Source organism: Bactrocera oleae, chromosome 3 (genome assembly GCF_042242935.1).
Source record: "Bactrocera oleae isolate idBacOlea1 chromosome 3, idBacOlea1, whole genome shotgun sequence".
Taxonomy (NCBI): Eukaryota; Metazoa; Arthropoda; class Insecta; order Diptera; family Tephritidae; genus Bactrocera; species Bactrocera oleae.
Genome location: NC_091537.1, coordinates 25,561,827 through 25,582,781, shown reverse-complemented (window position 1 = coordinate 25,582,781; position 20,955 = coordinate 25,561,827). Strand labels below are relative to the sequence as shown.

Sequence of the window (20,955 nt, the reverse complement as noted above, 5' to 3'; positions counted from 1 at the left end):
TAAGTACATATTTACACGCGTTCACATATTTACATACAATTATAAATGCTTTTTTATACTAAGGGTATGTTTGCTAAATACATTTTAAGCTTTATCCTTAAAATGCACATCCAGACTTATGGACTCATTTATGTATTTAAGCATATATGGGAATACTTTCATGAATTTCTAGAAGTATTTTAACAATTTTGAATATTTACACATCGTACGCCTACACTACTGTGAAAAAAATTAATTAGGCTACGGCATTGGAGATAATAAAAATTTCATTAAACGACTGAAGAAGGAAATATACTCGAAATTTCCTGCTTTCTGCCGTTTCCTGCTTTAAAACGGTTATGATCCTTTTGTATTTCATTTAATACATTGCTTAATTTTTCCTAATAAATTAATAAATTTCCATATTATATACCTTAATGACCACCTATTCGTTGATACAAATTTGTATGGAGTGTTTAAAGTCAACTATATTTTTACTCAAAAATTATGCGGGGAAAAGTTTTTAAGTTTTTTCGAAACTGAAAATTAGCACTTATGTCCCAGTATAATTTACGTACGCCACGCTTGAGCGCATTGGCACGCGTGAGGGACGATTATACTGATGCCGTCGCTGGACACGTCAGACCCGTAGCCTTGGCGAATCAGGCCAACAGCCCATTGAGAAATCATGTACGCAAAATGCCAACGAACCCATGCAGTGAGTGCCAAGCCGCACACTTATTTTCAGAAAAATCAACTTTCACTTTGTCCCTCACTATAATTTACAAATGTTTGCAGACGACTGCACAATCTTGGCTCAGACGCATGTAGCATATGTACATGAGCACAGTGACACAGAGAGTCGAGTGAAATTCATTTTTTATATTCACATTGAAATATTACAATTTTAAACAGGTCGTTTTATAAGATTTTACCTTTAAAACATGACAAAATTTTTTGATAATTAAGTCTTAAATACTACCGTATGATACTTAAGTTGTCTTCGACTTGTCAAGCGTTAGAGAGTAGCGAATCGAACAAATTATACTTGCAATTAAAACAGACTAAGGCTAGCTACGTGCTTGCCAATGCTTTAATGTACAGACATCAAAGCAGTTTTACGAAATTCTTCATTTGGTTCAAAAATTTTTAACTTTTTAGTCAATTTAAATCACTGTAACTTAACATGCGCAAACCTACTTAAGTGGGTACTTTCTAGGGTATGTCTGTGCTGCTTTGCATGAGCAATTTTTATATTACACGTTAATTTTGTACGTAACGGAACATGCAGCATTTTATGACAAGCGCCACATGTGTGACATCGTATATGAAACCTACCAATACATACATTCGTTAAAGCAAATGTGTATGTGCAAGTTATGCAAGTACCGAATAAGTTGGCTGGATGTGCAGGAGCGCGTTAAAATTCAATTCATAATTCAGTTGTCAAGATATTTGGAATTTTTTACAAAAACCCAAACGCAACGCATGCTTTTGTACGTACATTTTATTAAATCACAAAAATAGAAGTTCTCGAAATAGTGACAGTTATACCAACAAAACTCTCAAATATTTTTTAAAAGAACTTTACGTACATTTTACATAACATTAAATATTTACATTTTAGAATTACTGAAACTATACTATTACAATTTTTTTTTGCTTACGGTTATATAAAAGTTATGTAAAATTTTTGCACTCTATTTTCTCAGTACGAACTCCGTTTGGAAGCGTCGCGCAATCGCAAAACAAATTACACCACCGTCGTCATCAATGTACGCGACGTCAACGATAATCCACCGTCATTCGATCGTCAAACATATCGCACACAAATTACGGAAGAAGATGATCGTAATCTTCCCAAACGTATACTACAGGTATGAGGAATTATTAAAGCTTTATGCCAATAGTATAAAGGTAGAATTTGGAAATGATGGTTTTGAGTTCATATTTAATGTTTAAACATATGTATGTATATGAAAATTTAATATACTCAGCCCTGCTTTATGTTCTGTTACTTGTTCAGGCCATTTTAAAAATAAAACTATTACATATTTGTTAATAAAGTTAATTTTATTTAATAATGCATATAATAAATCAACGGTGTAAAATTTTTCCTGGAAACGATCACCTTTCACTTTCACACAAGTCCTTAAACGACTCGGTCATTGATCTACAGCAGCATTCACAGTTTCTACTGGTATTGGGTTCTCTAACTCGGACCACAACCTGTAGTCTAATGAATTCAAATCTGAACTTCCAGATATCAGCTATGAAACTACGAATATTGCCTTTTTGTGCCTCGTATAAAAACCATCCAGCAGTGACTGGAGCAGAATCTTGATGTAAGATCCAATGTCCAGCATCGAAGAGAGTATTGCTTAACTACTTTACCGCGCCTTTCAAAACATCCTGCTGAAACACTTTTGCACCAGTGTTAACACCATTTTCACCGAAGTGAAGAGGTGTAACGTCTTTACGGGAAGCTCCCCACCAAACTATTACAGCAGCTGAATAGTGACCATGTTGAACCCATCTAATAACAGTTTTTGCGTAGATTTTGTTGTTTTTCTTATTAAAAACTTCTTCAGCAGTGAACATTTTTTCACTTGTAAAAAGAATACTCTCATGGCCGTTGACCGCGTGCTACTGATGAAGCCGCTTGCATCTGAGAAGATGACCAATTGACCAATGAGGGGCTTTAATGTGGTTATCATCTCGAATAAGCCTTGACATAGATCTGGTGACCAAATTTGCTTGATATTTGTCGAATAGTTCCTGAGCTATGGCTTATTGTTCATTTTATATTGTTTCTAACGTGTTTATATAACGAGTTAAAGCACTTTGAGTAGTTTTCCAAAACCTCTGTAAATGGAAATTTCCTGGTTATTCAATTTCATCTATTTGCTGGAAATTAGTGACAATTTAAAATAGTCGAAACGCCATATTACCTAACTAAAAAATATGTAAACCTATTATATATATTTTAATCATCGCATTTTCTTTTTTATACGTTATATATACACAAAATAAATACAGATTCCGCAGCGCATATTGCATATTAGCGTATCGATTCCGTCAACATTTTGTTTTCATCGTAGCTTATTAAACATATAGACACACATAGGTAAATGTAGCTCAAATATTGTTGAAATTAATGCAAAATTGTTGTAGTTGAATGCAAGTGATTGAGTTGTGAATCGCCGATTAACATTAAGCATTTCCTTAAGCCGCTAAGCTGCATAACCAAGTTGGAAAGCATTTAAATGCACGCTTATACACTCAGTGTGAATTCGCATTTAATTTCACAACAACGGAAAGGATTTTTCGCACAAAGGTACACATTTAAAACACTCGAATAATGCCAAAACCATATGCAAATGTGGCGTTGCACAGAAAATAAATAAATATTCCAATAAAAACTCAAATATAACAATCGTGATATAGTTATATATTTATATACATATTTATACTCACGCAACATTTTGCTACAGAGTATAATAGTTTTGTTTATCTAACGTTGTTTAAAACACCTCAAAAAAATCGAGATTAAGAAATAGTTATATATGTATCTATGTATATAAATGATCAGGATGACGAGTAAAGATGAGTTTCGGGTGACGGTCTACCCGCTCGTTTGTCCGTCCGTCCATGCAAGCGAGAACTTGAGTAATAAATGAGATATCCTAATGAAATTTGGTACTCATATTTCTTGGTACTCAAGGGAGGTCTGACCGAAATCGGACTATTGCCTCAACCACAAAGTGCCGTTAATCGAAAAGTTATAAGAAGCTTTAAATAAGTTCCAAATTAAGCTACAAAACTAAAGTTTAGTGCAGAAAAGCATTGCAGTAGAGCGTCGGCATGCTGAAAATTTTCAAAACGTAGGCATCACCCCGCCCTTTAATAGGCTTAATGTAAATGTCCTACAAGCCGATAGGGTTATATAGACTAAACTTGCTGTGTTGAAATTCTTTTGAAATCTCCTACTACCACGCCCAGTCCCCATATAAAGGATAAGTTGAAAACTGGTGAAAATGCGACAACTAAACAAATAAGCCCGAAACATAAAATTTTTCAATTTATTACGCATTTGATTTGTTTTTTTTTTTTTTTGTTTTGCCAACACCTTAAAGTATTTTCCCCGCTTTATTCCTTGCCAATTTTGAGAGTTTAAAATTCTCCGTTACATCCGAACTTAAATCTTCCTTTCTTTTTTTTAGTTTAGAGCGAATTTATTTACATGGTCGTGTGCGACGTTGGCGAAAAATCATTCGAAATGTGTGAAAATTGCTTTAAAAGCGATTTGATTTTCATTACTACTTTGTTTACAGCAAAAAAGTGCTCGTAAAAAGTCGAAAATTGTCCTTATATTTACACCTGGCAAGCACGTTAATGCTGGTAACACATACGTGCAAATGCCCGAGTATGTTCGTGTATACAGTTATGATTGCCAAGCATATGCAACGAAATGAAGTTAACAATACAATTTTGCCGTATATTGCATGTTACGTGCCACATTTTCATGGGAATAAAACAGATAGTATGTGGCACATACATATGTTTTTTTGAGAAGGATAATAAAGAAATATTTCCTAGAGAGGGGCTTTGCTACATATAAAAACAGTCCTTGTAAAAACTTTGATATTTTTTCGATGCAAAACTCTTGCTTACTTATAAATATGCATCAACTTTTATCTTTTATTTTAAAAATTGATACTTTCAATTGAATGTATTTTCTTTTTCAATTTATACGGCCAATGCGTCAACTGATTTTAAAACAAACACATATATAACACACATCAATATGTTAGCAACATTGCACACACGAATATAGCATTTATATACGAGTAAATAAGCGTGTACATTAGGGTGCCCATTAATTCGCAAGTTGATTTTATTTCTGCAAACGCCCTCAGAAGTTGTTTTGCCTTAAATTAAAGTATTTAACATAAACAAGCTCTTTATTTTAAAATTAAACCGTACCTTAATCACTTTACTTATTCCATATACATATTTTTTGATTTTGCAATAAATTTGTTATCAAAAAAATATTTGCTTAGTGCTGTGAAAGAATGATATTCTTATACAAAATCTTCCGCTCTATAAAAAAAGTTGATAATAATATTTGTTTCTTAAAACATTCCTTTAAAAGTTATGTATCACATGTGCTGTATTCAAATAGTACACCATGTCGTATGCGTAACAAAGCATGTAAAAATTACTTGCATGTATACTTAGTACATTTGATGATAACCTGCGTATAAATAACTTTTAAAGGAACGTATTTATGTAAAAAATACACACGCGAAACGCGACTTTCAGACAAAATAAAATCAATTTGGGTGAATAGCGGTCACCCTAGTATACATACACAATAATCATATATTCACAATCCAACAGAACCGCAATAAATCGCGCTGGTATTTAATAAAAATCTCAGCCGACTTCTGCCATCATTTCCAAACAATGTCGAACCGAATGAATAAACGGTAATTTATGTGTGTTAACCACTTTTTATGTGTTTTGCTCTCGATTTCTCCTGGAATTAGGTTACTGCCACCGATGGTGACGTAGATAGGCCAATGAGTATTGTATACTTTCTCACCGGCCAGGGCATCGACCCGGATAACACAGCTAATAGTAAATTCGATATAAATCGTACAACGGGTGATATTTTTGTACTAAAGGTAAGCTATTACTACAATTGAATTTATGCTTTTAATAAGTATTACATAGCGATGTTATATACAACCATTCACAGTTTGATTAAATATGTAAAGCGAATTTACAGCTGCGAGCAATGCTAAATATAGTAATTATAACTGCGATAATCCATATTAAATCATTATTGGCACAATGTGTTTGTTATTTCAGGAAGGCTGAAAAACTCACATCGAAAAGACTCCCCTTTTTGACAAAATTCCAGCTAATTATTCACCAAGCTATCAGAGTTATTTAGATTATCGCTTAATTTCCCGTTATAATTCTTGTAATACCGTCGTGCTTTGCTGCAATATAACCATCGGTTTAGGAAATTACCTCCACATAGCGGCTAAATTTACTCGGATGACAGAGCCTGGATAACGCTAGTTAGACCACTTTTAGTACGTCAGCATTTTCTTCACTAAAAAAATAAAAAACTATTACACAAGCACCTCTTTATACAGTTTTTTTTTCGAAACACTCAAGCAGTCAAAACGATATTTTTTTGAAAGACTTTGAATGCGAGCCAAAATATGACTAGATGCAGGTGCAACTCTAAGCCGAATTCATATGACTTTGGAGTCGTTTTCAGCATAACCTCTTGCTAGTGCTTAAAAGTTTCGCAAGCTATTAATGGGTTATATCCTCTTTCGTATACCAATGGGGATGATGTGATTTGACAGCTCGCGGCGGCCATGTTTGTATACGAATTTGCTTCAAATTTTGTCAGTATGTTCAGTAAGGTTTCCATTTCATCATGTTACGTTTCACTTTGGTACAATTTTTGGAAATTGTACAAGATTTATACGCAAACTCACGTTCTCCGAAAAATCATCTTCTTAAATTATGCTAATTTCTGGCTAATGGCTTACAGCTAAACGGCTATTGGCCCAAAAAATGACCGTTTGGTGCGGATTGTGGTATGGCGGCATTAAGGCCCGACTCGGAGACTCGTTAATTTCGAGAAATGGCTCAGTTATATGGCCGACAAGATCGTGCAATTTAGCACCTAGATTTTCTTCATCTTTCATTTAAAATTAGCGTAAATGGGTGGAGATATGCAAATGGTGCCGTGATGACCATTCGGCCGACATTTTGCTCAAATAATGAATATCATAAAATTATCTGAATATTATAAAGAAAACAAACCCAATTGGACTAAATTACAGTTTTTTTTATTTCATTCAAACATCACGTCTTTCTTGTTTGTAGACCCTATATAAAGAATGTTCATATATTTGGGAAACTTTCCGAAAATTTAAAGTTGATTCGGCAAATGGTTTCAGAGATATGAGCGTATTTAAATTTTTTAACTGTAATCCCAAAACTTTAAACGTGATTTTCTTAAGAACCTTGCTTTAAGAGTCGGTTCGGAACATTGCTTCGAAACGGCTGAACCGATCGACTTGAAATTTTCCCGCCACCTTCTTAAATATATTTGTCAAGTAATAATCTTATGAACAAAATGTGTGAAAATAATTTTGATTTTTAAAACCACTCTTTGACGTAAATTTTTTCCCAAAAAAAAGACTTTTTCTTTGGAAAGACGCCATTTTGTCAGAAAACAAAATTTCGGCGAATTCTTCGATCAGTAATATTTGGTGTTTTATGGTACTTTAAATGTCCAACTCTTTTAAATGTTCACAACAGAAGTTACACACAATACTTGGACTCTATTATATTGTAGGTTTTCTAAGATTTTACAATACAAATTCACCTCAAATGAATTTGGATTATTTACATAATTATTAATTATAAATAAAGATTAAGAAATTATAATGGTAAAATGATAGGTATTATAATGTATATTTCTAGGGCTTTATCAATCGTTACAAATCTGAACACAATTTCCAGATTTTAACAGCATCGTCGTATATTTTTTCTGCGGGTATTCGTGTACGCATTTACTTTATCTGACGAACAGATAGTACTCCTAACCGAGTACGAACCTTATGTCAATGGACACTCACTAGTTTCAATCTTATTTACTACGTTACTATTGTATATAATGCCTGTGTCCGCTTAGCGTAGTCAAATTTATATTCTCACTACTATAAATTGTGGAAAGAGTCTGCGACGATCTTATCATACGACATATCCCAATGGAATTTGGGCAGCACGCGTACGTCAAAGGAAAATCGGTTGATAGCGCTCTATACGAGGTAGTTAAGACAATTAAAAGTTCCTTAGAAAAACAAGAATTTAGCCTAGCGACATTCATTGGCATGGAATGTGAATTCAACAGCGCCAGTAGGGCTGCGCTGATATCAGTAATCGCTTCTCTTAGCATTAATCAGAACCTACTGGCCTGGTTAAGTCATATGCTGAGGAATAGACAAGCCATACTTGTATAACATATGATGTGGCACTCTGCAACGAGGCATCTTATCCCCCTTGCATTGGGTCACATAAATCAATAGTTTAAAATTTCTACTCACCAGGAGAACTTTAAGTTCGTCTGCCACTATGGGCATGGTATCATACTTGACCTTCCTAATTAACTCGGAACCCATGGAGAATTTAACATTTTAATTCCTCAGTAGAGAAGAATGGACCAGTGGTTCTGTGATGGATCATTCTAACGACGAATCAAAAGGTGAAATAGGATCAGGAGCAGGTTTATTCTGTAATAATTTATATGCAATAGTTAGCTTCAAACTAAATGAGTACAATTAAGTCTTTCAAGTTGAAATTGTTGGCATAACAGCCAATGGCCAAGTGAGCTTCTGCTCTAACCAGCGAGTCCATAAACCTTCTAATGGACAGCCAAGGGGTTATTAAGGCAATGCGTAGCGCCAATAGGAAGACAAGCAGGCAATGACTAGACTCTAAGTAGGTAACTCGGTTAATATTACCTGGTATAAAAGCAAACGAAAAGGCAGACGATTTGCCTGTTGGGGCAGCTCGAAACACAAATCCCTAAGTGGCCAAAGACTAAGTATTCAGCTCCTTCAAGAATTACGTGAAGAAATCAAGACCACACCTTCAAAAACTTGTAAAAGTGGATTCGGCGGAATGTAGAGCATGTGCGGAGGATGATAGATCGTGAAATAGGTAGTATCTTTGCAAATATCTAGCCTTCAGCCGGATAAGACAGATTATATTCCATTGCTCCCAGTACTTTAACTAAAGATATATTGGGCGGCTAAAGTGGAAAAAAATCATGGTTTTTTCCAAATCCACTGAGTTGCTGTATATGGCTTACTTTGGTTACCAACCGGGAGTACAATGGGCCTAATAGTGGTCTAAGTGGGATCGCCTGCGGTATTCAGCTCCTGCGCCTTCCTGTTCAATCAATCAACTAATCATTGAAACTCTTAAAGCAGTACCTATTCGATTCGCATAAACAGAGGTGAAGGTCATAGAGCACCATTCTAGGAGCACATTTTTTGCGTATCGCTATTTTTCCGGAAAAACATCTATCATTATGAACAACCACGCCATAAATTTGCCGATTTTACAATCGCAAATTCTGTATTAATTTGCAGTATATATTTACCAAATAATGAAGCAAAAGCAGCTTCGCCAAAACTTGCGAGTGGAAAATCGAACAAACATGTGGTATAAATCAAATATACTTGTATAATTAAAATAGAGGTAGAATGAAAAGAGGGCATACAACGTTAATTAAAATTCAAAACATATTTATTTTTTTCGCGAATAAATAAATTGTTAACCAAGACATTGGAATCACCCTAGTGGATCCAATAAATACGGTACATGTATAATTAAACAGTGATCCAATGGCGACAAAACTGGAGCAAACATACAAATATGCTTGTACATATGTACATATATATAAGCGTGAATGTCCATACACGTGTTCCTGCTAAATTAAAAAGTTTGTCATGCTGACTGAACACATCGTATTACCAACGAAACGCTCGGGCTCACACGCCATGTAGGCAAATACGAATATGTACGCGAACTGGTTTGTGGGCGTGTTGACAACTGTCACCAATGAAATTTTGATAGCGCGTGCATATGTAAACGTGTTTATAATTTGCTAGTTGTTTTGGGTTTTCTCTTCCGCTACGCATTGCAGTCATGTCGCGCTGAGCGCGTTTGCGTTTGAAAATTTCACTTGAGCCGTGATGGCGACTTTTGCCAAACGTGATGTTGACAAGCGGAATTTTAATATTGGAAAATTCCGAAGTTTTCAGCATTTGGCTCCCGATACAATTGCGCAGTGGATTGAGCCAAAAAACATGAAGTTTCATGCAGTAGAAGTTTTAAAGCATTTATACATACATATGTGAGCGTGTGGAAGCACTGGATCATATGAGTTATATTTATACATTGCTGAGTATATGAGGGTATAGAAAAACAAGCGATTATGCGCATATCCGTCTATTATTTAAAATATTTTTTTTTTTAACCTACGCGTATCACAATTAAAAAACATATATTTTAGTCCTGAATTTCTATTTACATTTAGAAAATTCAGCTTTAGATTAGATTGAACATTTTTAAGCTTTCTTATTATTGTACTATTTTTTATTTTACTCTGTAAATATTCATTGTTCTCTGTGTTAGAGGTGTCTCGCGTCCGTGTTTCGTCGCTCTTGTTGTATTCCTAATTGCAATAACTAGGCCAGGCCTCGTCAATGCAATTGAAGAGTAGGCGCGATATAATATATGTTTAAAGTGCTTTTTGGCTTTTAGAGCTTTGCGAGTATTTAGTATTTTCGCCACTCATCAATCGTAGCTGTCAACAATGGCCTCGTCTCAACTGAATGACAAGCAATGTGTAATATGCAGTGCAATTGCTAAAAGTGGTTGACAGACCGCAATATAATTTGAAATTGTTTATAGCAACCATCATTATACGAGCTCTCAGCTGTGGACGTTTGCAAGATGTTCGATTCATAATATTTATTATTACCGGGCTGCTGGAATTATAGGTCACGGACTTGCTATTACAATTTCTTACTAATGAACCAAAATAAATAAAAATCCCTCTTAGTATTTTAAGAGCTCATCTATGAGTTAGTAACAGTTTTTTTTTTCTTTTTAATTTCGATTTCACTTAGTATAGTTTTCTTATTACATTTTGTATATTTTTTACAAACCACAAACCACAGCCACTCGATCGTGATCAACCACATGGTAGACCGCAATGGCGATTTACAGTCTTCGCACAAGACGAAGGCGGCGAGGGATTGGTGGGCTATGCCGATATTCAAGTGAATCTAAAGGATATCAACGACAATGCTCCACAATTTCCGCAAGGAATTTATTTTGGTAATATAACAGAAAACGGTACCGCCGGGTTGTCAGTTATGACAATGTCAGCCGTTGATTACGACGATCCCAACGAGGGCACCAATGCCAAACTAATTTATTCAATTGAAAAAAATGTGATCGAGGAGGAGACTGGTGCCGCGATATTCGAAATAGAACCGGAAACGGGCGTTATAAAGACTGCGGTGTGCTGTTTGGATCGTGAACGCACGCCCGACTACTCTATACAGGTGGTTGCGATGGACGGCGGTGGTTTAAAAGGTACATTCACGATTGTAGCTCTTTTTTTTAAATCATTACTTTGATTCCTAATACTCATGAACTCATGTATATAAATCTTTTTTGTTGCATCAGGCACTGGCACCGCTTCGATACGGGTTAAGGATTTGAATGATATGCCACCGCAATTCACGAAAGACGAGTGGTTTACCGAGGTAGACGAAACGAACGGTACTGCCATCCCCGACGCGCCTATACTTACAGTGACCGTGCAAGATGAGGACGAAACAAATTCATTTCAGTACAAAGTGGTGCCGAACAGCGGCTTTGGCGCCGAGAAATTCGCTATGGTGCGGAATGTTGATGGTACTGGTTCCTTGAAAATCACACAGCCGCTCGACTATGAGGATCCGCTGCAAAGCAGTGGTTTCCGATTTCGCATACAAGTCAACGATATGGGCGACGACAGTGACAGTGATAAATATCACGTGGCGTATTCATGGGTGGTAGTCAAATTACGCGACATCAACGATAACGAACCGCACTTTGAGCGTGATCATATCGAAGTGGCCGTCTACGAGGATACCAAAGTAGGTACAATACTTGAACAGTTTCGCGCATCGGATGCTGATCAAGGCGGGCACAGTAGAGTAACTTATCACATTTTGCGAGCCTCAAATAAGAAACGTCAATTCGCCATCAGTACGAAAGGTGCAGTTAGCGTACAACGACCGTTGGATCGCGAAGAAACTGATCGACATTTTGTACAACTATTAGCTATCGATGATGGGAGTACGCCGCGTACAGCTACCGCTACATTAACGGTTATAGTGAAGGATGTTAATGACAATGCGCCGGTTTTCGCGAAGGATTACCGACCGGTATTGCCGGAGAATGTGTCGCCGCGAAAAATTGTGGAAATTGCAGCGAAAGATGCTGACGATCGAGCTCGTGGCAACGGTGGTCCGTTCACCTTTCGACTGGACCCCCTTGCCAGTGATTTGATACGTTCGAGCTTCAAAGTAGAGCATGACAGACGTGAGTATTACATATCAATATTAATATAATTCGAAAACGAGCACTCTCTAGTTAGAGTCAGGACTTAATCTGGGTAGGACGAAATTTCACCGTCAATAATAACTTTAAAGTCTTTTAACAAAAATTGTGTGGGTCTCATAACACAATCGAAGCTTAGCTTTATCAACAGTATCCACATAAAGAGTGTAGTTATTTAAGTGTCTACTAGTAAAATTCTTTTATCTAGATAGATAGATTAGTTATCTACATGTGAACTTGATTAGTTCTGAAGTCTTTAAAATTTATCAAGGTAACTCTATAACGAAGCTAACGCAAGGCTCATTCGGATTAGTCTTACGTTTAATTGTTGCCAAAGACTTGCTGATACCTTAGTTAAGATTACTAGTACGTAAGCTTAAAAAGTAATTAAAATCGACTAATCGAAAAACGAATTTGCTATCCTTAGCATATCTATGACGACTTAATTTTTTGTAGACTCAGATATTAATTTTACGGAATTTCGTTCAATTTTTTATTCAGTGTTTTTATCTAGAAAATCAAAAATAATATTATATTAATTTTTTTCACAATCCATTGAATTATTTTTCATAGGGGACTAAATGTCTAACCCTTAGAAGTTTGAAGGTTAATCTGATCCAAACTATTCATAAGTTTTTAAACTTCAGCATTTTTAACATGCCAAATATCATTTTTGCGGTATGCACACAATTGAAATTGAAACCGCTCAACTTTTATATCCACTTGAATACGAGCAATTAGCGTAATTATATAGCAAGCGCTAATAGCCAGATAGAATACTCGGCTTTAGGCGTTTACTTAAGTTGACTGTACCGACATAAATATGTTTGTATTTATTTTTCCCTTTCTCCACAAATTGCTTTTAATTCAACGAAAAAAAAAACAACGATTGAATGTCCTCCACAACGACTGGAAAATCAACAAACAATTCAACCAAACTTACGGATGCGATACTCAACGCAAATCCACTTAAATATGTCTGACAATCAACCAAATTAACTATGGCTGCCCGTACAAACACCAATTTGCGCCATCGTACTCGCCAACTTCATGCCTTCCAACCCTTCGCCGAAAAACATCCGCAGGCGGTGACAATGGCAATGGCATAGCAATTGTTTCGTCACTACGTCCCTTTGATCGGGAACAGCAAAAGTCCTACCTCATACCAATTGAGATTAAGGACAACGGCACACCACCCATGACGGGCACCAGCACTCTAACTGTCATTATTGGCGATGTGAATGATAATAAAATGCTGCCGGGCAGCAAGGAAGTTGTTGTCTACAATTACCAAGGACAATCGCATGACACGCAAATAGGGCGCGTGTACGTACACGACCTAGATGATTGGGATGTGCCGGACAAGAAGTACTATTGGGAAGCGCAAGAACATCAGCGCTTCAAATTGGATACGGACACGGGCATCGTTATGATGCGCGCGGGCACACGTCGTGGACGCTATCAACTGCGCTTCAAAGTTTACGATCGAGAACAAGGACAGGTGGATGTGCCAGCGAATATGACTGTGATAGTACGTGATATCACACATGAGGCGGTCCAACAAGCGGGGTCTATGCGCTTGGCTGGTATAAGTGATGAGGACTTCGTGCGTGTGTGGGACTATACACAGCATAAACTGCAACAGTCCAAGCTTGAGCGGTTTCGCGAGAAACTAGCAGAATTGCTGTATACGGATCGTGACTATGTCGACGTGTTTAGCGTGCAGCTGAAGTCGGAGCATCCCTTAGTAACGGATATACATTTTGCTGCGCGTTCACCAACCCAACAGCCATACTTTAAGGCAGTGCGTCTGAACGGTGTGGTGCTTATGCATCGCGAAGAGATCGAGAAAGAGGTGGGTATTAACATCACCATGGTCGGCATTGATGAGTGTTTGTTTGAGCGACGACACTGTGAAGGTTCCTGCACAAATCATGTGGAGATACATAACCGTACGCCGTACACGGTAAGTGTTAATAAAACAGCGCTGGTTGGAGTGCGTCTTAACACGAACGCTGAATGTGTTTGCAAGGCGCGCACTTTCACTCGTGAAGAGACATGTCGTACACATCATTGCTATAATGGCGGGCGTTGCGTTGATACTCGCAGTGGGCCCAGGTGTGTCGCCTGTCCAGTAGGCTATAATGGGCCGCGCTGCCAGCAGACCACACGCAGTTTTCGAGGCAACGGCTGGGCTTGGTATCCAGCACTGCAGTTGTGCGAGCAGTCACATCTCAGTCTCGAATTTATCACAAAAGAAGCGGATGGTCTTATACTATACAATGGACCAATAGTACCACCCAAACTGGGCGAATACCTGTTGCGCGATTTCATTTCCATTGAGCTGGAACAGGGCTACCCACGCTTACTCATCGACTTTGGCTCAGGTACATTGGAGTTGAGAGTGAAAACGAAAAAAATGCTAGATGATGGCGTTTGGCACCGTTTAGATGTGTTTTGGGATAGTGAAAATGTACGCATGGTGATAGATTTCTGCCGCAGTGCTGAAGTATTTGAAATGGAGGATGGCTCTGCGCCCGAGTTCGATGACAATTCCTGCCAGGCACGTGGCCTAATACCACCCTTCAGCGAAGCACTGAATCTAAATGTACCTCTGCAACTTGGTGGCATCTATCGACAACATTTCGATCAAACACTTTATCACTGGCAGTATGCATTTACGTCAAAAGGCTTTGACGGCTGCATACGTAATCTTATACACAATTCGGAGCATTACGATCTAGCATTTCCCGCGCTGGCACGCAATAGCTATCCCGCCTGCCCTCAAACGGACGAAGTTTGCTTAAAAACGGAACACACAGCTCGCTGTTGGGAACAAGGTAATTGTGTTGCCAGCCTAGTACAAGCCAAATGCTACTGCCGACCCGGCTGGACGGGTCTATCTTGCAACTTTCCCACCATACCTACCACATTTAAACCGCAAAGTTATGTTAAATTTGCGCTGAGCTTCGAGCCGGATCGTTTCAGCACGCAGCTCCAATTACGCTTCCGTACGCGCGAGCAACAAGGCGAACTATTTAGAGTTAGCGATCAGCATCAACGTGAATATGCAATACTCGAACTGAGCCGCGGCCACCTGCAGTTGCGGTTCAACTTAAATTCTTTGCGCGCCGAAGAAAAACGCTTACAATTGAATGCCATCGCTGTCAACGATGGTCAATGGCATGTGGTGCGTTTCAATCGATATGGCTCGGCAGCTCTGCTGGAACTGGATGGTGGCGAGGGTCGGCGTTACAACGAAACATATAATTTTGCTGGCCATCAGTGGCTATCCATTGACAAGCAGGAGGGCGTTTATGCGGGTGGCAAAGCGGAGTATACCGGCTTAAAAACCTTTGAAGTACAATCGGATTTTCAAAGAAGTTGCCTGGACGATATTAGGTGAGTGCGCATGAAATGTTAACTTAATTTGTGGGCTGCACATTGTAACTGCTTAGAAGTTGAAAAATGACATACATTGCAGAAGTCGACTAGAATATCTAGTGTGTAGTATTTCAGTTAAAGTTCATTTTGTGATTTGTGTTGGTTATGTGTTAATATATATACATATATATGGACCGTTGGGTTCTTTACCTATTTAGTGTTACCCAATTTTTTTCTTTATTCAAAACAAAAATATTTTTTCACTTATTTCTTGCTTTAAATTAGATGCTTAACATGTTTTGTCAACTTTTCTATTACACTCTTTGCTACCTTGTTAGATTGGATGGCAAACACTTGCCACTGCCACCTTCAATAAATGGCACGCAATGGGGTCAGGCGACGATGGCGCGCAATCTGGAGCGTAACTGCCCATCAAATCGACCGTGTTCAAATGTAATCTGTCCGGATCCGTTTGATTGTGTCGACCTGTGGAATGAATACGAATGCACGTAAGTATGAAAACGTCCGTTAGCATGTAAATTTATTCAAAACATAAGTATTCGCCGTTAGACCGAACGTTTATATCTGTACAGTAGTTGCACAATCTATATATATATATATATATACCTATATACATGTTTATTTATATATGCAAACGTAGTATTTTGAGGAGTAAAGTTCTCTCCGCACTTTAGTGGATAGACAAATAGTTATGAATAAACCTAAACATTGTTTCCAAATCATCAACTTAGTTATTCTTCTCGGTAAGCAAATTACCCGATTGACTAACTAATGAGGCATTAAATGTAAATTTGACTACACAATCACTTGGACCTTACTCAAATGGCAAGCAAATCTGATAATTTTGTTTAAAGAAAAAATTACAGTAAATACGCTTTTACCTTACATATTAAATTGAAGATTCTCAAAAAATATTGGACAGCAATAATTCAAGCAATGTATTCCCACCAGAAATTAGAGCGAACAACAATTTATGCAGGCAGTTACAATGCTTTTTCAAGTTACACCGGCTTTCTCTAATCGAGCTAAGCACTGGTTCTTTCTTACTGTTCTGATTTTTTTAGATCCTGGATTAACCTTATAACTGAAATTTAACGTGCAATACTTTCCGATTTTATTTTCAATATATAGCTGCAGTGAAGGACGCATCATGTCCGCGGACACGAAAGGCTGCGTCGACCGAAACGAATGTCTCGACTTGCCTTGTCTGAATGGCGCAACATGTATAAATCTCGAACCCCGCCTCCGTTATCGCTGTATCTGTGCCGAAGGATATTGGGGCGAAAACTGTGAGTTGATGCAAGAAAGTCAACGTCTCAAGCTGAGCATGGGTGCGCTGGGAGCGATCTTCATATGTCTCGTTATTATATTAAGTGAGTAGATTTTCAATTAACAAATTTAAATAAATAATTGACAAAAATACTAAATTAGCAGTTCCAATTTTAAAAACTCACATTTGTGATAATGAGATTTTAAATAGCGAATTTCAAATATTTAGATGTGATCGACTGAACAGAATCGGTGGAGGTGTTCTATTTGCCGTGCATTTCTCTATCCCATCTGAAAATATTCTTGTTCCAGGGACCGACTTATTTGAATTTAAATGTATTAGAGTCTATGTTAATAGTTGCTTTATTTATTTAACCCTGTCTTATATACCACCCCATTCGGACTTATCTGTATACATGCAGCATGCTTCTTTAATAAATAGTGCTACTTCGATGGCAAATAATGCAGATTCAATAATCGTGTTAGGAGATTTCAATTTACCGTGTGCTTCGTGGAAAGTTTTCAATGGCTATATCGTACCGATTTGCAATCGGTCATGTTTTCATGAGTTTTTCGAAAAAATGTCCGAGTTGGGTCTGAACCAAATTAATTTGATTCCGAATAAATTTGGTAAATGCTTAGATTTAGTATACGTTGGTACGTCTTCAAAGTGTTCCGTTATTCATCCTGTTCGTATCATCCTGCTTTGGAAATATCTGTCGAAATCATGAGAAGTGTACGCGATAATAATTATCACACTTTGTGCTTCCGTACTCGGTTCAACTTTGCAAAAGCTAATTTTAAAAAGTTAAATACAGAACTTTCTACAATATCATGGCCTAATTATAATGGTGATATTGAATTGAGTGTCTCTCATTTTAATAACATTATTACGAAATTATTTGAAAAGTATTTTCCAATAGTAATTGTTAATAAAAGTAAAAGTAGAAGTCCGTGGTCGTCGAAAGAGTTACATAAATTGAAAAACAGAAAAAATCGAGCCTTTAAACATTTTAAAAAAACCGGTTCACTTGTCGACTATTCTAAATATTCCGTATTGCGTCGACAATATTTTGACCTAAACAAAAAATGTTACAACAACTACTTAAATAACGTAAAAAGAATATTGGAAGTAATCCAAAATCATTTTATGATTTCGTCAACTCCAAACGCAGGATTTCCAAATTTCCGTCCGCGATGAAATACAAATCTATCATTTCAAGTGACAATGATATTATATCCAATATGTTTGCAGAATTTTTCAAGTCAAACTACTGTAATAATTCTTCCAAAACTTTCTTATCAGCACGTGCTGTGTTCGAATACCTTAATTAACGCTCAAATTATTTCTGAAGAAGACGTCCTACTTAATTTAAATAAGTTAAAACCATCTTTTAGTTACGGCCCAGACATGATCCCTCATGCTTCCTAAAAAATAGTATATTTACTTGCCTTTGACAAGGATATTTAATTCCTCTCTTAAACACGGTATATTTCCTTCAATATGGAAACAGTCATTTATAATTCCTTTGCATAAAAGTGGATTTAGATCCAACATTGAAAACTATAGAGGTATCGCAAAACTATCAGTTAAACCTAAACTTTTTGAAGCTATCATCACTGACCATATAACCTTTTCGATTTGTCCGTTAATTTCCTCATCTCAGCATGGATGTCGTAAAAGGAACTCGACTATAACAAACTTGCTTAAATTTCTAAACCATGTATTATTGGGTTTTAGGGAACATAAGCATACGGATGTTATATACACAGACTTTAGCAAAACTTTCGATAAAGTAAACCTCTCGATTCTCATACATAATCTTGATCTGCTGGGCTTTCAGCCAAGATTTCTTCAATGGGTAGCTTCCTACTTTTATAATAGAACACAGCGTGTGATATTTGAGGATACACCTTCAGATACAATTAATGTTACTTCAGGTGTTCCGCAAGGTCACCTTGGCCCGATTCTGTTCTTGTTATTTATTAACGATATCTCTTCCGTAATAGAATTATCAAAAATTTTATTATATGCTGACGACGTAAAGCTTTTTAAATCATACACTTCAAATCAGGAAAGGTGTCTGTTGCAAACAGACTTAAACAATTTGGTTGCATGGTGTGATAGAAAGGATTTGCCGTTGAATCTGAATAAATGTATTTGTGTTACTAAAACACTTTATGCAACTTTGGTTAGACCTATATTGGAATATGGCTCTGTTGTATGGAACCCTAACTACCAAATCCATTCTGACAAGTTAGAGTCGGTTCAAAAACAATATTTACTTTTCGCCTTAGCGCATTTTCGATGGGATTCTAGGGTAAGTCTACCTTCATGCACTAGTCGTTTAAAACTTATTAATCTACCTACACTTTCTAGTCGTAGGGAAATGCTTGGCATAATATTCTTAGTGAAAATCTTGAATGGAACAGTTTGCAGTTCTTTTCTCCTGTCTGAAATTAAATTTAATATCCCGGTTAGCCTTTCGAGGTAGTTTAGACCTTTACTGTTAAAATCCTGTAGATCAAATTTTGAACAAAACGAGCCATTCCGCCGTATATGTCATGATTTTAATTCTCATTCCAGCACATTTGACTTATCTGAGCAGTTTTAGATCTCAACACTTATAAAACTCTCTTGCCTTTTCTGACTCGGCTAATTCCGAGCGCATGCGGATTGCGCTCCTCGCGTCGGCTGGGCGGGAGGAGAGTAATCGTTGGGTTATTATTATTAAAAAAAAAAAAATATATATCATTGTACTCGTTAGAGATTCAATATTTTTTCTCATAAAGTAGGCAGTTATCCTCTATTATTAAAAATTATTATCACCAGATAAAACTTTTCCGCTTTTAAAATATGTTTAAAGTAAAATACGAATCTGACATTGAGTATGTCCCATATTAATTTCGGTCGACTTCACCAACTTGTGCATAATTCAACTGGTTTATGTGCGCTAGGCGATCATTATGAAAACTTTTTATACAATCGCACATTAGAATTTGTTCCCTCAGCCACTGTATTTTGTGTTTTAATGCTTACTCCAGTTAAGTTACCATGATACACGTTGTATAACTACACATAAATTTGTCTCGGAGGTAATTGGTGTAAGGATACACTGACCTATTGAAGTTTAATGTAAGTAAATTTAACCAAATTGAATACATAATTATTCCACGACATCTCATTATCACAATATACAAATGGCATTAACCGGACCAAACCATGCCACTTCCAATAGAATTGCTTTTTGAATACTTTCACCTCATTCTACTTTGCTATAGAAATACTGACTCAATTAATAACGAATATATCTAAACACAACTTACTATTATGTATAATGTCTAGTACATGTGGCAACTCTCAATTTAGCTCAACTAACTCGAACAACAGAGAAACGTTGGACACCCTAGAAAATTTAAGGGTCATTTCATCTACAATTTACATACAAAATTTTTTCTCGTGCGAAACCTTTGTTTTTGTTTTCTTTGAGGCAAAATATTGGACACGTTTTTGTTTTATTTTCACTCAATAAGAAAAATTTTGGAGTTATAAATTTTCAACATTTCAATTTTGTATTTGTGAAGGGTATTCCGATTTCAGTGCAACCGAAGTAAACGATTTTTCTTGTTTCACTAAAATTCGACAATCTATTTAAACTAATAGCTGCTGACAACAAATATACATATACACATGCACATAGTGGCTAGCAACACTGTGGTGTTTAAAACGATTTTGCCTGCCTTTTGGCGGATTTATTAAACATACACAACTTTGTGTGCGTTTTTGCATTAACGATAGCCATATTTTGATTAGTAAAAAATGTGTGATTACATATATAATTTTTCAGATATGTTGTTGATTGTATTACAGAATTAGTTACTCGTTTAATTTAATCTATAATTTATTTTCATTAGATACTAACAAGTCCATATAATTACATTGATGTTATTAAATGTACATATTTAACGATTACATTTTGATGGCTTAGTTATCAAACGAAAATGTTCCTAATGATTATAAATATTTTAATTAACTCAATTTTTTAAATTTAACCTTAAATCAACACTTGAACAGCT

The 20,955-nt window shown here is 36.6% G+C and overlaps 1 protein-coding gene across 4 annotated transcripts in view; it reads left to right on the top strand.

Moving 5' to 3' along the window:
* The window catches only part of CadN2 (Cadherin-N2), a 135,225-nt gene that overhangs the window by 103,599 nt on the left and 10,671 nt on the right, over window positions 1-20,955 (top strand). For all 4 annotated transcript variants that reach the window (XM_036374491.2, XM_036374480.2, XM_014247809.3 and 1 more), the window contains exons 4-10: window positions 1,692-1,856; window positions 5,532-5,669; window positions 10,770-11,190; window positions 11,284-12,186; window positions 13,290-15,606; window positions 15,927-16,097; window positions 16,741-16,982. In XM_036374491.2, coding sequence (XP_036230384.2) covers window positions 1,692-1,856; window positions 5,532-5,669; window positions 10,770-11,190; window positions 11,284-12,186; window positions 13,290-15,606; window positions 15,927-16,097; window positions 16,741-16,982 — 4,357 coding nt within the window. The remainder of the gene's footprint in view (window positions 1-1,691; window positions 1,857-5,531; window positions 5,670-10,769; window positions 11,191-11,283; window positions 12,187-13,289; window positions 15,607-15,926; window positions 16,098-16,740; window positions 16,983-20,955) is intronic.